Source organism: Rana temporaria, chromosome 8 (assembly GCF_905171775.1).
Source record: "Rana temporaria chromosome 8, aRanTem1.1, whole genome shotgun sequence".
NCBI lineage: Eukaryota > Metazoa > Chordata > Amphibia > Anura > Ranidae > Rana > Rana temporaria.
Genome location: NC_053496.1, coordinates 64761528 through 64778860, shown reverse-complemented (window position 1 = coordinate 64778860; position 17333 = coordinate 64761528). Strand labels below are relative to the sequence as shown.

The 17333-nt window shown below is 41.3% G+C and overlaps 1 protein-coding gene across 4 annotated transcripts in view; it reads right to left on the bottom strand.

Moving 5' to 3' along the window:
• The window catches only part of BTRC (beta-transducin repeat containing E3 ubiquitin protein ligase), a 280494-nt gene that overhangs the window by 19175 nt on the left and 243986 nt on the right, over nucleotides 1–17333 (bottom strand). For all 4 annotated transcript variants that reach the window (XM_040361921.1, XM_040361922.1, XM_040361923.1 and 1 more), the window contains 2 exons: nucleotides 7585–7834; nucleotides 4301–4419 (listed from right to left, as the gene is read on the bottom strand). In XM_040361921.1, the coding sequence (XP_040217855.1) occupies nucleotides 4301–4419; nucleotides 7585–7834 (369 nt within the window). The remainder of the gene's footprint in view (nucleotides 1–4300; nucleotides 4420–7584; nucleotides 7835–17333) is intronic.

The following is a 17333-nucleotide window of genomic DNA, read 5'->3' as shown; positions in this document are numbered from 1 at the left end:
AATTTTCTTCTTCAATAACAGGCACTGATAAGGCAGCACTGATGGGCACAGATGAGGTGGCACTGGTATGCGTCACTGATGGGCACCCATAGCTGGCACTGATGGGTACTTATGGGTGGCACTGATTGACGGCATGGACGGGCACTGATGGGCATGGATGAGCACTGAAAGGTGGCACTGATGGACACTGGTGGGTGCCACTGATGACACTGGTGGGTGGCATTGCTGGACATCACAAATTGTTTGTGCCATGATGTTGCCAGTCAGTGCCCATTTGTGGGCACTGATTGGCATATGTTATGCATACATGTGTACATGTGGATGGCCATGGGGACTTACCTGGCCATCCACATGTTGGGGACTTACCTGGCCATCCACATGTTGGGTGCTTCCCTGGTTGTCCTGGGCAGCATCCGAGGGGGGGCTGCACTGATAAACAATCAGCGAAAACCCCCCCTGTCAGGAGAGCCGCCGATCGGCTCGCGTCTGTCAGACGCGAGTGAGGAAGAGCCGATCAACGGCTCTTCCTGTTAACATAGTGATCAGCCGTGATTGGACACGGCCGATCACGTGGTAAAGAGACTGACAGACCAAACCACTGATCGCTGCGATGCGCGCCCCCCATGGGCGCACAGCGGCTGTTATCCTGCTGGACGTTAATAGACGTCCAGTCAGGATAACACAACCACTTCCCAGACGTCAATATGCTATTGACCGGGTGGGAAGTGGTTAAAAAAAAAAAAACTGCCATCTGATCTGCTATATCATCCTGTGTGTCGGAACACAATGTGCCGTTACAAAATCTCACTGCTTATCCAAAGCTATTATTAAAGTTGTTTTATTCTCTCTTTTGTTCTGTGGTACTGTTTATCTCTGGATATCCATGCAGATTTTCCCATTCATCATCCAGCACAATCTACTGCCTCACTGTTCATTATTGACTGTGTAGTTTCTCTTCGCTTAGATATTGAGTATGAAATAACAGCTCCCTCAAGAAATGTATTGGCTGCTTCCCAGTAAAGATTCAAACTTTTTTCCTGCTGTGTTATTAATAATTGGACATAACTCCCACTGTTGACAAAAGTAGGATATAAAATCTTTATTCTTCAGCAACATGGGATTAAAAGGCCCAGAAAGAAAGCTGGTAGATGGAACCGTGACAGCTATAAAAAACGGTGTCTAGAGCAAAGAAGATAACGTATCGAGTGTACAGATAAATAAGCCAAATACTAAATAATCTTATTATCAAAGCATTTTAGAGGGTCATCAATCAGGTAACTCTGTACAGATATATTGTTGAACTTTCAAGATGTGGGTATCTAAGAAAGTCCAAAAAGGTTTCCGCTTTCAGCCAAAAACTTGAAGGCTCCTTCTTATAACTAAAGTTTATGTCTAAACAAAATAAAAGCATATTTTACGTAGTACATCTCTGAAATATAGTACTAAGAAAACGTTTTAGGCAGCTGTGATAAAATTCTCTAAGTTAAGAATGCTTTTATCAATTAACAAAATGAAAAGTAAATGAACAGATGAGAAATCCAAACCAAATGAATATTTGGTGTGACCACCCTTTGCCTTCAAACCAGCATCAATTCTTCTAGGTACACTTGTACACAGTTTTTGAAAGAACTCAGCAATGTCATTAAGAAGTATCTGCAGTGTAAAGAAGAACAAGGAGACCTGGAAGGGTTTTTCCCCCACAGAGCCCTGATGTCAACATCATCGAGTCTTCCTGAAATTACATGAAGAGACTGAAGGATCTGAGGCAGCCATCATCCATAGAAGATCTGTGGTTAGTTCTTCAAGATGTTTGGAACAACCTACCTGCCGAGTTCCCTCAAAAACTGTGTGCAAGTGTACATAGAAAAACGAATGCTGGTTTGAAACCAAAAGGGTGGTCACACTAAATATTGATTTTATTAAAAAATGTCTTCTGTTCGCTCACTTTACATTTTGTAAATTGCTAAAAATGTCTCCATGCTGTAGCTCTAAAAAATACTGCAAATAAAAATAAAAGAATCCATTTATCCGGACAAATATCTATTGATCTCCTAACCTCAAGTAGTATGCCATCAAAGCTGCCTCTGCTGAACTAGGGTCCCAAACAGTGTCCTTAAAGCTTCCTATATTTTCCCCTGCTGGACTATAGAACACCCACCCTTCCATAACATAAGGTAAAGATTTTCTGTAGCCCAGCATGTGAGAAAGTAGGCAGGAATGACAACACTTCTTGGGATTTCAGGGCAGCAGAGACAGATCACTAGAGGAAGTTAGGCGTCTACTGGATTTTCGTAATGTCCTTGCAGAGTTTTTTTAAAAGGGCAAAACATGGGGAACATGCTTGTATTGCTGAGATGTACTACATATGTTTTTTTGTTACATTTATTACAGGCATATATTAAAGGCTAGGTTTACTTAAAAAAAAAAATAATTCACATATTTTGGGCAGAAAAAACATGCATTATCATGGGTGCAATGTCAGGCCCCTGCAAACTCTCGCTTCGGCTCTTTGCCTGTACATCTGTACTGGCTTTCAATTTAATAGTTGGAGGGAGAGTCCAAAGACTATGAATGTGCCGATTACCTGTTGCTCAACAGCATGTTACATGCTAAATATGGTTTAACATGTAACATGCTGCTAAAGCTGGAGTTAGCCTTTAAGTGATGTAGACCAGTGTTTCTCAACTCCAGTCCTCAGGGCGCACCAACAGGTCATGTTTTCTGGATTTCCCTCAGATGAAACGCCTGTGGTAATTACTAAGGCAGTGAAACTGATAAAATCACCTATGCAAAATAATGGAAAGCCTGAAAACAAGACCTGTTGGTGCGCCTTGAGGACTGGAGTTGAGAAACACTGATGTAGACAGCGAAAATCACACTGAATTCCAAGTTTAAATATATAGTTATTAAAAACAAAAGAAAAACAAAAAAGGAAGCATGGTGATATTGTGGTCTTCAGCTACATTACTCTTAAGCTGACAAATGGTACATGGATAAAAGTTTGTCTGGTCCCTGCTGAATTTTGATCTATGTATGGGCATTGTGGTTGTCCAAAAGTCGATATACTAATCGACTTCTGTACAACCGCCCTGTTGGGTTTTCCCCATGCGATTACAACACTTTGTTAGAACCTGCCATGTTGATTAGTGTATTATTAATTTGGGGGATTTCTCCCCTGTCAGAAGAAAATAGCTCAGCGGGGAGGATTCACATTGAGTGTGTTTTTTTTGTTCAACTTGCTGGCTGAATTTTTTTTTTATAAAAAAAATAAAAAATAAAAAGTTGACTCATCTATGTATGTATTTGAGTCTGCATACAGATAGATTTCCGCACTCTGATTTTGCCTGCATTGAATGCTCACTGTCAAGAGGAATACTGTCTGGACATATTAAAAGGAAAACTATAATGCGAACAAAGGAAATAAAATAAGTAAAATGTACAGCCATGGTCAAAAGTTTTGAGAATGACACAAATATTAACTTTCACAAAGTCTACTGCCTCTGTTCTTATGATGGCAATTTGCATATACTTCAGAATGTTATGAAGTGATCAGAAGAATTGCAATTAATTGAAAAGTCCATCTTTGCCATGAAAATGAACTTAATCAAATAAAAAACATTTTCTACTTATTGATGAAGAAGGCTTCAGGGTGCCCAAGAAAGTCCAGCAAGTGCCAAGACTGTCTCCTACAGTTGATTCAGCTGTGGGATATGGGCACCACCAGTGCAGAGCTTGCTCAGGAATGGCAGCAGGCATCTTCATTGAGGCAAAGACTTTTGGAGGATGGCCTGATGTCAAGAAGGACAGCAGAGAAACCTCTTCTGCAAAAGGTACCAGAGCTGCTTTAGGCCCCCGCTGAGCCGTCGGATGACAGGGCGGTCCCCGCACACTGTGCAGGGACTGCCCTGTCTTTTCTCCACTCTTCCCTATTGGGGGATCGGATGATCACGGACCGTATGTCCGTGTTCATCCGATCCGAGGATGGAAGGAAAAATAGGGTTTTCTTCCGTCTGCAGAATCGGATCATTGCGGAGGCGGACGAGATCGGGTGTCAGCGGATGTTCATTCGCTGACACCCGCAATCTCATAGGGACCAATGTATGTCCCTTTTTCATCTGCAAACGGATGGATGAAAAAGCGGACATACGGGCACGTGTGAAAGGGGCCTTATGGGTGACCCCCATCTCCCCTACCATTTTTTGAGAACTACATCCAAACCAAAACCTCCTTCCTAGCTGAAAAACAAAAAAAATCTATCTGACCACACATCACAAACATTAATTGGTTAAATAACACATACCTTATGGTATTATCTGAAGAGCCACTGACCACCAGTCTGTCCCGATACTGTAGACAGGCAATGCCACGCTTGTGACCATTTAATGTACGCACAAATTCACATGTACTCGTGTTCCATACCTGTTGGCAAAGAAACAAATACATTTTTTTTTATATACACAGAAATAAAGTTACAAAACGTACTAGTATTTTTAAGTCTAAACCTACTCAAAAAAGCATCCAAATTTAAGCAGAAACTGGTGGGTTGAATAACCTGTCAGTCTCTCATATATTCTCACATACTGTAAGTCTAGCAAGGATGTCAGTGCATCACCCCCAGAGTTCCTGGCTATGTGCATCTACCTAATCTTCCTTGCTGTGGTCTTTCACGGTTTTGGAATCACTCTTTACCCCCAAAAGGAATACAATAATATTTTCTGCTAGAGCAGGGGCCCTCTAATGTGGCCTATGACCTCAAAACAGGGAAACGCATGCCCATGCTCTGGGGAGGCGGGTTGGCAAGCTCCGATCGAGAGCAATAGGTTGCCTACCTCGACACTCCAGAGCATCAGAGTGCATGGAGCCGGTCCCGGCACCTAAGGAAGCAAGCGGCCGCGGAGGGAGCAGGAGCTGCATAAGCCAATGCTTTCTCTGCAGTGCCAACTCCTGTTCCAGGTGAAGTGAGACCAAGTGCACTTCATGAGGGACCTTTCTAGCAGCCTGGAGTGCAATGGTAGCAGAAGCTGGAAGAGGAAAAGGCCAGCGTATTAAACATCATATACACTGCACTTTTGCAGTGGGCATATTAGAACTTAAAGGGTTATTAGGCTGCTTTCACACTGATCCACAGGTGCAGCTGCGACTTTCTTGTGGGTTAGCTGCACCGAGCTATAGACTGCTATTATATCCTGCAGGTTTGGTGTGCTTTCTGAAAGGGCACCGCAACTCCTGACTGCAGGAGTTTTGGTGCGCTTAAAGAAAGTGCACCACATGCACAAAATGTATTAGAAGTCTATGGCGCAGTGCAGCTAACCAAAGGTGAAGCCACAGGTGCACTGCACCCACACTAGAGGTAAACCAGAGCGCATCGGTGTGAAAGTAGTCATATAGGGGGCTCAGGAAAGTAAGGGCTCATTTATATTTGAGGTTTGGGTGGCCGGCGGTCATTAAAATCCCAGAGTTCATTGTGGCCCGCGACCAGTTACCAAATCACTTAAGTGCCTCGTGCTCTTCAAAAGGTTGCACACCCCTGTGCTAGCCTCCAAGCTTTCACACAGCTCAACTCACCTTTGAAACACTTATTGGATGCTGCTACTGCTGAATCATGCACTCGTTAAAAGGACACCCTCATGGAGGAAACATGCAAAATGGCATTACTTCTCCCATATATGTTAGCTACCTAGTTGGCATGATTATCTCCTGGTTTAATATATTTTCGAAGCAGAGGTCCAAAAAAGGATTCGGCCCCATGAAGATAAGACACACTTAATCAACTTACATTTTCTATGTCAAGGTGTTTGAAAGTATCAGCACCCGAGTCAAATAACCCATTTAATAAAGAGAAGAGCAAAGACAGTTTATACATTTCCCTCATATTTATTAGGGGCCCCCTACATTTAAATAAATAAATGGCTGTGTTTGAAAATTTCTAATTCACATACTTACCTTTCCTCTGACTTTTATTACTGTAGGGAGTGATGGTACCATCATTTTAACAAACTCCTGGAGAATGTAGAGTACCCTAAATCTCAAGAGCTAATGCTTCTTGTAGGACGTGGGCAACTCAACTTTTCCCAGAATCTTGCCAGAAAGGTGGAGACATTACCCTTGCATAGGATCTCGTCAGAGATCATGGGAAAGGCAGGTATATTAATCAACCCTTTTTCGTCCCCCATGTTTTTTTAGTACAGCATTTTAGAAAGGGGAGAAATACCTAAGGGGACCTTGTTATTTAAACAGGGTGAATCTCCCAAGCAGGGACAAAGCCAGCGAAAAAAACAAAACGCACAAACTTTCAACACTACCACAGCATTTTGGTTTATATTTCATGCTTAAATTAAACAATCACCACCTCATATTCATGCACCTATAGGTATTCTGTGTGGGGACTTATAAATAAAACTAGTCATAGCAGTTCCTGTCACAAAGACCTTTATAATTCCGTCTACACCCCACTAACAAGCGCACATATTTAAACGCAAACTGTTAGACAGGACCAATTTGGTTGTTTTGCGGGCTGCCTGGTAAGTGTGCTGGGACATCTTTTGTTTGTTTGCAATGTACATTCCCCCTCCATGTGCACCTTGCTGCAAAGGCTAGTTATAGGTTGGGGTGGTTGCCTTTTTTTTTGTACAGCTGGATGAATTGGGTGCAAGGGCACAATGGATGCCTATACTGCCATTGTGCAATTGCTGGGCGTCATATGCGTCCTTGAGCCTTTAAGGAGAGGTGGGTTTCCTCCAGGCACACCTCCCCTTAACCTATCCTTTGACATACAGTATATGCTTTTACTATGGAGGCTCTGGAAATGTTAGGCCTTGTACACACGACCAGACATGTCCGATGAAAACGGTCCGCCGACCGGTTTCATCGGACATGTCTGCTGGGAGGTTTTGGTCTGATGTGTGTACACACCATCAGACCAAATTCCCCACGGACAGAAAACATGGTGACGTGGCAGCGACGATGACGCGGCGACGTGCGCGAACCAGGAAGTTCAATGCTTCCACGCATGCAACGAATCACTTCGATGCATGCGGGGGATTTCGGTCCGATGGTTAGGTGTACTAACCATCGGACATGTCCGACAGATAGGTTTCCACCGGACAAATTTCTTAGCATGCTAAGAAACTTTTGTCCGCTGGAAACCTGTCCGATAGGCCGGAAAAATGTCCGCTAGGCCCTACACACGGTCGGACATGTCCGCGGAAACTGGTCCGCGGACCAGTTTCAGCGGACATGTTCAGTCATGTGCACAAGGCCTCAGTGTTATGACCGCAGTATATACACAGAGGTCCCTTGACATGGGCACTGCGGCTTATGCATGTACAGTATTTGCAAATGTGTGCAAACAAAACCCTCTGTTTTTAACACAAACTGTTAGACAGCACCTTCCTGCAAAGGCTAGTATCAGGTTGGGTTGGTTGCCATTTTTTTGTACATGCACACGAAGAGCCAAAAAAACCTTCTAGCATTTTTGGTTTGTGATGGAATGAGAAGATAGGGAGGAAAATACAAAGATGAGGAAACATCTGCTTGCAAAACAAAACATTTGTAAAGGAAAAACATTCGGGAAATATCACATACCTTAATAGTTCTGTCACCAGAGGCAGAGACAATGTACTTGTCATCAAAGTCCACCACATTCACTGCAGCTCTATGGCCCACAAGAACCCTTCTTAAAGTGATATCTGTTGCAGAGGCCATGTCCCATACTGCAATAGAGCGATCTTTGGAGCAGGTGACCATCATACCGTTATTAAACCGCAAATGCAGCACAGCCTCACAGTGGTGAATTAATGTATTCAGCATCTCTCCTGTGTTTACATCCCAAACCCTGTAATGGAAAAAATCATGAAGGGTCAGAGATGCAATGCAAACATTAAAGACACTCCTACTGTACGCTTGAGAAAAAAAAAAAAAAAACCTCCATTTTCTGCCAGCTGGTATCTGATGCTATTCGTTTTATACCATAACATAATTAAAACCCCTGCTAGATTTTGTTTGGTGTCTGTTGGGGATATTCTCCTTCACTTCCTGTTCTGGAGTTACAAGAGCTGAGAAAAAATCAATTCAAAGTGAAGGGAAGTTTGTTCTTTACTCCAGGACAAGTGTTCTTTCTTAAAACGGAGGTTCCACTGTTTTTTTTTTTTTTTTTTTAAAGTCAGCAGCTACAAATACGGCACTTACCCGTCCAGCGCGCCCGCGATGTCAGTAGCCGAGGCTGAGCAATCGCTCGGTCCTCGGCTGCTTCCGCCGCCATCCTCGGTTAGGGATGACGGCTTCACTGCCCGATTCCCTACTGCGCATGCCTTAGGATCGCGGCGCGCCGTCACTGGTCCCCGCTCTCTCCTGGGAACAGTGTTTCCCAGAAGACAGCGGGGGGGAGTGACGTCACAGGCTGGATTCCCCACGGGGATCAGAACCCGGAAGTGGTGCAAATACCTGTCTCAGACAGGTATCTGCACCCCCCTGAAAGGTGCCAAATGTGTCACCGGAGGGGGGGAGGGATCCAAAAAGCAGAGGTTCACTTTTTGTGTGAACCTCCGCTTTAAGGAAAGATTTTTTTACCTCAATGGTCTCCTAGACAAATAACGAGGGTGAATTTTACCAACAGGAACACAAAAAGCAGTAAAAAAAAAAAAAAAAAAATCGTCAGACTATCTCTTCCCCACTCCCAAACTAGAAAAAAAAAAAATATGGCTATAGATGGACTTTATGCTACTGCTCATCATTTAATGAAATTAGTGATTCATAGCATTCCTATAGTTAAATATAATAATTCAGGTGCTACAGTCCCAAATAAGGAATCCCGGGACTAGCACACAATATATAAAAATGTAAGTTTAATGCAAAGCAGCATAAGAGCAAAATTGCACAAGACATGTCATAAATCAATAAAATCAGCCAATGTCGTTATTCATACATTTGAGTGAATAGGTTACCCTCAATACCAAACGGGGAGGTTTCAATATCTCAAATAAATGTTTCAGAATGAAACCCCTTCTTCAGCAGAGACCTCTCTCCTGAGGAAGGGGCTTTGCCCTGAAACATTCACCATGCCTCACCTACCTAGTATTCAATTGCCATATTGAGGGCAATCTGTTCACTCATTTTACAACGTACATATTTGATATACCCCACTGGCACCATTTACTGAATGTTTCCCTGATTTATAGCATATTTTGTACAACTTTGCTCCAATGCTGGGTTGCATGAAATGCACATTTTCATATGTTGCATGCTAGTCCTGTGCTTCCCATTCTTTTCAGATAAAACACAATATAGTTAAATGTTTGTGGACACCTGACCATCACACCTGCACTACATGGGCATGTGAACACCCCTTTTTGAGTTTAGGTGTTTCCAGTAAAAGGTACTAATAATGCTACAGTGTACAAAGTCCTTTTAGACAGCTGTACAATTCCAACTTTGTTGGATACAGTTTGAGAAGGGCCATGTTTGTGTTCATACTGATGACTGTTCCCCTGTGCACAAAGTCAGGTCCTTAAAGATATGGTTTAAGTTTGGTCTGGAGAAACGTAAGTGGCCGTAAGCAGCCCTGACCTCAAGAGAGAAGAGTGGCCACATAGCGTAATTCCGTTTGATAGATTAAAATTATATTTTTATTCACAGCTATCAAACTTACATTTGGCTGGAGTTTAAAGAGCGCTTGCATGCAAATGGGGCGGCAGTGGAGTCCTCCCAATTCCACTGCTGCCCCATTTGCATGCAAGAGCTCTTTAAACTCCAGCCAAATGTAAGTTTGATAGCTGTGAATAAAAATATAATTGTAATCTATCAAACGGAATTACGCTATGTGGCCACTCTTCTCTCTTTTCTATATACACCATTAACATACTGAGCAAACCAGTTTGGGGATTCCATTACAAGTACAGCTTCCAGCTTGCTTCTATATACCCATCCCATTGAAAGATTCTTTGACCGGTTTGGCGCATGATTCCTGCCAAGGATCGTTCATGACATCCGTCATACAAAGCTTTGTTTGACCTTCGGTGGCATATGTCATCGTCGGTCAACGTGTCCCGGTAAGCCTGCATTTTTCTCGGTGGTGGGACTATCACACTGAAGAAGTCACGCATTTGCATCTATTCACTCACTCACCTGATTGATTTTTAGACGTTGATGAACTTTTTCACTTAATACTCATTTGGTCACTACGGTATTGTGTTTTGTTACCAATCAGTAGGTGCAGAGATCACCTGCATCACGTGCCAGCAAGGCACATTTTTTGTTCCTCCTCATAGAGGGACTCATATTCGATTTGTGCACATTTATCTATAATTGTTATATGCGTTATAATTTTATATTGTACGATATTTGATTTCCGTTATTGTTAGTCATCTTAAGCGCTACAATTGTAGGAGATGGTCCTGGCGCTTTCTGCACTTTCTTGGGCGCCCTGAAGCCTTCTTCACAAGTGAATTTTTTTTTATGGGATTAAGTTTGTTTTCATGGCAAAGAGGGACATTCTGGCCATCAAATTGCCATCATAAAAACTGAGGCAGCAGACTTTGTGAAAATTTATATTTGGGTCATTCTCAAAACTTTTGGTCACGGCTGTGCACCAATCCAAGCTGACAGCATAGTCTACATAAAGCACAACAAGGCAGCTTATATTGCTTTATGGGAGTCTGGTTCAGACCTTCCAAACAATGCTCAAGAGGAATGGTCCTATTTTTCTAGAAGTCTAAAACTTGCCTGAATGTTGGTTACATAAAGAGTAAAGGCTTTATGACTGTAACAGCTGTAGGGTTTCTACATTTGCACTAGGGTTTGTTATATGGCCAGTTTAAATGCAAGTAGTGCTTAGTGGACTTATTCTTTAAATATTTTATGCCATGAAGTGTAGCAGAAGACAGCCGAATGCATAGTTAATCCATTTATCTAAGGCCTGGAATAATCCACTCTTCCTCTGACACACAAGTCTATATGAAAATTGGCTTTGTAACCTTCTGAAATGCGGCAGACATAATGTATTATGGGACAAGTGCATGGGTTTGTGGACGGTTCTTAAAATATGAAGAAAAACAGATTACTCACTGTAGCTTATTGCTTTTGTGTCACTTATTTGAAATTTACTAGAAATCCACATTTTAAATTCAAAGAGCAGGCGGATTATTACGGGGAAATGTCTAAAGCTTATTCTGCTGACTAGTCATTTTTTCAGCAATCACACATCAGAAAAGCATTTCATCAAGAATAATGCCTATGTATTACATTACAGCTTTCCCAGAATAAACCACGCTGCATAATAACAACCAATTAGTTTCAAATCCCATTTGAAGGTAAACTCTAGACAAACGTAAACATTTTGCCTGTTTATCTGCTGACTGTCTCCAGTTTCATACAAGCTTTCATCTAATGTACCTGGTTGCCATATAGTTGCCTGTTTTATTATTGTCTAAATGGCTACACCAACGAAACTGTACTGGTTCCAATACTGCCCACCTTTTTGGCTTTTTACAGTTTGTACATAGAGCACTGAAATGTGACAAGAAACTGTATTTCCACCCAGAAGCCTGCATAATTTGGCTGCAATCAGCCATTAGAGATCTAGAAAAAATGTGTTTGTCACTTTTAGAACAGGTCAAAGTTTTGTTTGTTTTCTTCCAGCTGCAAAACCCATCCTAACTTCTTGTTCTGGTGATGACACACTCTTCATATAGTCCTTTGTGGAATATGGTTGCACAAAGCGTAATAACTAACCAAGGATATGACTTTTCCCATCCAATCCATACAGTGGGGCAAAAAAGTATTTAGTCAGCCACCAATTGTGCAAGTTCTCCCACTTAAAAAGATGAGAGGCCTGTAATTGTCGTCATAGTTATTATACCTCAACTATGAGAGACAAAACATGGAAACAATTCCAGATCAACACATTGTCTGATTTGGAAAGAATGTATTTGCAAATTATGGTGGAAAATAAGTATTTGGTCAATATCAAAAGTTCAAATACTTTGTTATATATCTTTTGTTGGCAATGACAGAGGTCAAACATTTTCTGTAAGTCTTCACAAGGCTGTCACACACTGTTGCTGGTATGTTGGCCCATTCCTCCATGCAGATCTCCTTTAGAGCAGTGATGTTTTGGGGCTGTCGGTGGGCAACACAGACTTTCAACTCCCTCCAAAGGTTTTCTATGGGGTTGAGATCTGGAGACTGGCTAGGCCACTCCAGGACCTTGAAATGCTTCTTGCGAAGCCACTCCTTTATTGCCCGGGCGGTGTGTTTGGAATCATTGTCATTCTGAAAGACCCAGCCACGTTTCATCTTCAATGCCCTTGCTGATGGGAGGTGGTGTGCACTCAAAATCTCACGATACATGGCCCCATTCATTCTTTCATGTACACGGATCAGTCGTCCTGTTCCCTTTGCAGACAAACAGCCCCAAAGCATGATATTGTCACCCCCATGCTTCACAGTAGGTATGGTGTTCTTTGGTTGCAACTCAGCATTCTCTATCCTCCAAACATGACGAGATGTGTTTCTACCAAACAGTTCTACTTTGGTTTCATAGGACATTCTCCAAATCCTCTTCTGGATCAGCCAAATGCTCTCTAGCAAACCTCAGACGGGCCCAGACATGTACTGGCTTAAGCAGGGGGGAAACACTGGCACCGCAAAATCTGAGTCCCTGGTCGGCGTAGTGTGTTACTGATGGTAGCCTTTGTTACGTTGGTCCCAGCTCTCTGCAGGCTTATTGCGATTATTTTTACCAAAAATAGGTAGAAGAATACGTATTGGCCTAAACCGAGGAAAATGTTTTTTTTTATGTATTTTTTGGGGATATTTATTATAGAAAAAAGTAAAAAATATTGAATTTTTTTTAAATTGTTGCTCTATTTTTGTTTATAGCGCAAAAAATAAAAACCGCATAGGTGGTCAAATACCACCAAAAGAAAGCTCTATTTGTGGGGAAAAAAAGGGATGCCAATTTTGTTTGGAAGCCACGTCGCACGACTACGCAATTGTCAGTTAAAGCGTTGCAGTGCCGAATCGCAAAAGGGGGCAAGATCCTTAACCTGCATAATTGGCCGGGTCTTAAGTGGTTAAAGGGCCCAGATGGCTACCCCCCTTTTTATATATATATAAATACATATATATTTTTTTGTAAGGGGCCCATAGGAAGCCCCCCGCTTCTCAATTTGAGGAGGCAGCCCCCCCCCCTCCGGTTCCAAGGGGCCCCATGCCTGAAGCTGTGTAAGGGGCCCCATAATCCATAATTCCTGATGGCGGCCCTGCTTGGAACATGGCATTTTGTTAGTACAGCATCATCTTGACTCCATATCTATACAGATGGGCTTTAAATTACATTTTTGGGCAATACTGAACTGACCCTTTCTGCATGCCAATTTCATTATTCTAATGATAATCTACTATACAAACTACCTGGCCTCCATGTTCTAGTTAATGGCCTTTCTTTACCTTATTCTCAGCACATCCAAGACTGGACTATTAACAACTCTGCCCTTCATTAACACCTGTACATCCAAGCACTCTGTTACAGTGATTAGTAATTCCCTCAATTTCACGACACCACACTGGTGTTTTATTTTTAGCAATTTTTACAATAAGGTTATTTTTGTATCTGTGGGTGCAGGTGAACACTTCAAAGACTTTCCAAAGTTATATTTAAAGAAAACTTTAAAGACAGTAATAAAGCCTGATATGTGGTGTTCTAGAAACAACAAATATATATGTATACTAACATTTGACAGTAGAATAAAGGTCAAAGAAAGAAATAAAACCAATTCATCTTTTCAGCGTGGTCTTTTTTGAACTATAAAATGAGTTGGACAATTTGTACACATTTGGCCTTCTGCAGTTTAAAAACATCTCCAAGACACAAATAAGCAATGTGACAAAAAAGGATGTGTTTACAGAAAAATAAGCTCTATAGCTGGGATTAAAAGCTTTTAGATTAAAAAAAAAAAAAAAAAAAAAAAAAAAAGGAGGAAGTATTACATCTGGGAAAAGATACCCAATATCCAGACACCTATATCTTCAGTTTGGTACCCATTTTTGTGACTCAAAAGAATTAGGTTCTTGTTACTCGATGTTACTTGGCTTGAACAGATCTTATTGCATGGGTCTTAAAACTACGGCCCTCCAGTTGTTCAGGAACTACAATTCCAGCAGTGCAAGGGGACTAGAGATTGCCAGAGTGCTACACAGTGGCATACACTTTCAAGGTTTCATACCCCAAGAGGGGTATGAGTGAGCAGGCTTTGAAGGGGCACGGATTGCGGTGACCACCTACTGAAAGAGAAGTGTTACTTTCACTGGGCACCAAGCATGTACTAATCACCCAGCACCTGTGGGCAAATCCTGGATTTGTTTACTTGCCAGAATGGACTTTTAAATGATTGCACAAGTTGTCAAATGCACTTTTTTTGCACTAGTTGATAATTCACGCACTATGCAATTGTGATTATTGTTTTTGACTTTTGATATATTGCACATATTGATTCACACAAGTTTGCATAAGCACGCATGCACTTTTCTCTTTTAATATTTTAATATATTTGCATATATTTAATTCATTCTCGTCAACACACTTTAGTCAAGCACATTGTCATTATAAGTACCTTCATCCAATAGGGATCCAATAGAATAGCGCCACACCTACTATTCCTTCCTTTTACACCTTTACTCCACTCAGGTGGAAGTAACACGTAGAGGCTGCAGTTTTATTGATTCCCCTTGAGGCCTGCATACCCATACATAACCTCTGCTAGCACTATTAATTCCAGTGTGCGGATTCATACACACCAACAGCTTACAGTACCCTGTGCGCTTATAACTTCCTGCTCTTTATGCTTTTGGTAAATGTCTTCTACGATCCATATGTACACCCTGCTCTGCCTGATTATCTGATACTGCTTTATGTTATGGCAATATCCTCTGCTGCCATATCTTTAAACTTATATATTTAATGCTAGCTCTATAACAAATGCACAGCATTAGCAACATAACTGGTGATTGATTCTCTCACTCCATTTGGCTTAAGTGATCAAGAGACTCAATTACATTTTATGACCATAGCCTCTGTGTCTGATCTGGTACAGCATTGTCCATCTCTTCTCCCATATTTATGTGTCTCAAATCAGACCCTATATTGATCAATTGAGAAATGCTTGCCTACTCAATCCCCCTTTAAATTTAAAGCGGCTTATGGGGAGCAGGATAACTAAAGCTGTATGAAGATACAACAAGAACTCTGCAGCAAGCAAACCAGCATTTGACAATTTGAAGTCAGATTTCCACTCTCTATCCACTAACATGCTCCTTCTACTCTTCCTTCTCACATCAGTGTCTTCCATCCTCAAATTAACCTTACACTACCCCTCCTCTCTACCACACAGCATACACATATTACCCTCACTCCTACCCTCTCCCTACTACTGCACCCATTGCCTCCTGCAGTTGCTGAACTCACATGCTGACCTAGTCTCAGGGGACATTTATACAAATCCTGGCCCTCCATTTTCTAACTGCAAACCACATATCCGGCGTCCCTTCTCCTCTGCCAACACCCCCAATCCACTTGGTTTAATTTCTACCCCCCTGCTTCCTAAAACCAGCTTCCCAATCTCATGTACCATATGGAATACCCGCTCCATCTGTAACAAGCTCACATCTGTGCATGACCTTTTCATCTCTCATGGCTTTAACATACTCACCATAACTGAAACCTGGCTTCATGATTTTGACCTGGCTTCAAGATTTAGACAAACTGTCCTCTCTGCTTCTCTCAAGGCCTGCTACTTTCAAGCTCCTTCTTCCATGCTTATCTCCAGTATTTCTCCAGAGCCTCTCTCATCCTCTGGAACTCTCTACCTATCTGGATATCTCCTACTCTAGCTGCCATCAGGCAGTCCCTGAAAACTAATTTCTTGAGGGAAGCCTATCACACTTCTAGCTAATATTTTACCACTTACACCAGCTCAATACCCACAGTTATGACCTTTTGTACTACCTGCCCCACCCTATTAGATTGCAAGCACTTTTGAGCAGGGCCCTTTTAATCCTCGTGTTGTAACTGTATAGTCTTCCTTTTATATTGTAAAGTGCAGCGTAAACTGTGGGCGCTATATAAATCCCGTATAATAATAATAATGAGGATATTAGGATGGATGTAGGAGATAAAGAGAGGTCTGTGCTCTTTGTAAACTGATCAGAAATGAAGTAGGCAGGGCTGATTACAATTCAGAGCTGTGCTGTCATGTCAAAGGGGTACACTATATTTCTAGCACATCAGCAGTTTTTTTTCCCTGTCTTGACATACACATTAAAAATAGAGATATTCTGCATTTAATTAATCAATGACTATTAATATCATGTTGCTGTCCCTTTAAAATATCTGTAAAAGAACTGGAAGACAAAACGCCATCTCCATACGTTTATTGCTGCCATTACCATTAAAAGTCTCACGCTGTATCTTCAGTAAACCAACAGCTAGAAACTACAGGGAAACTGACAATGCCTCTTCCACCTTACTGCTTTTTATTACATAGGCTCTTATCTCCTTAAACTCATTGCAAAAGGCTAAGGAGAGAATGTAAAAAGACTAATTAATGAAAAAAGACCCCACGCTGCCCAGGGGAAGGACACGTGACATACACAATTATTCCACCCAAATGGTCATATACAGCAAGGTAATTTAATAAGTCATTTGCTAATAACTATTACTTTGTGTTAACATAGAACCTTTAAAATAAAAAAAAGCTTCATTGTCCTTTTCTTGTTGGAAAAACCAATAAAGTATTCAATTCAGAACCTTTTTGTTTTTGTTGATTTTTTAGAAGAATAAATGTATGAAAGTTTGAATTTCTTATACATAAAAGGGAATCTATACAGATTATTGGCAATTAAAAAAAAAATATTCTGAGGCTTAATAAAAAAAATGAAATGACCTAAACCCACATACATTTTTTTTCTTTTACTTTAGATACAGGATGCCTCTATAAAACAGATTGTAATACAGCCTGGTGGTATTTTACAGCTGAAAGCCTGGCACTAGCAAATTACTTAGAGACACCATGGCCAGATCAAACCACTTGACAAAAATTAATGCTCGTAACAGTATAAAAGAAAGGGTGAGGAGAAGGGGTGTGAACATCAAAGTACAACAGATGTTATGCAATTAGATTCTGTGGTACACACTTCCTAAATTCAAGTGGATAATATGAAGTGTTAAAAATAATATTTCATATTTAAGAGCCAACATTGTCTTTCTTTCTTCAAACATGATGATCAACCAGAAAAATGAATACTATACGTTCCCTTTGAGGTCAAAAAGCAAAACAATT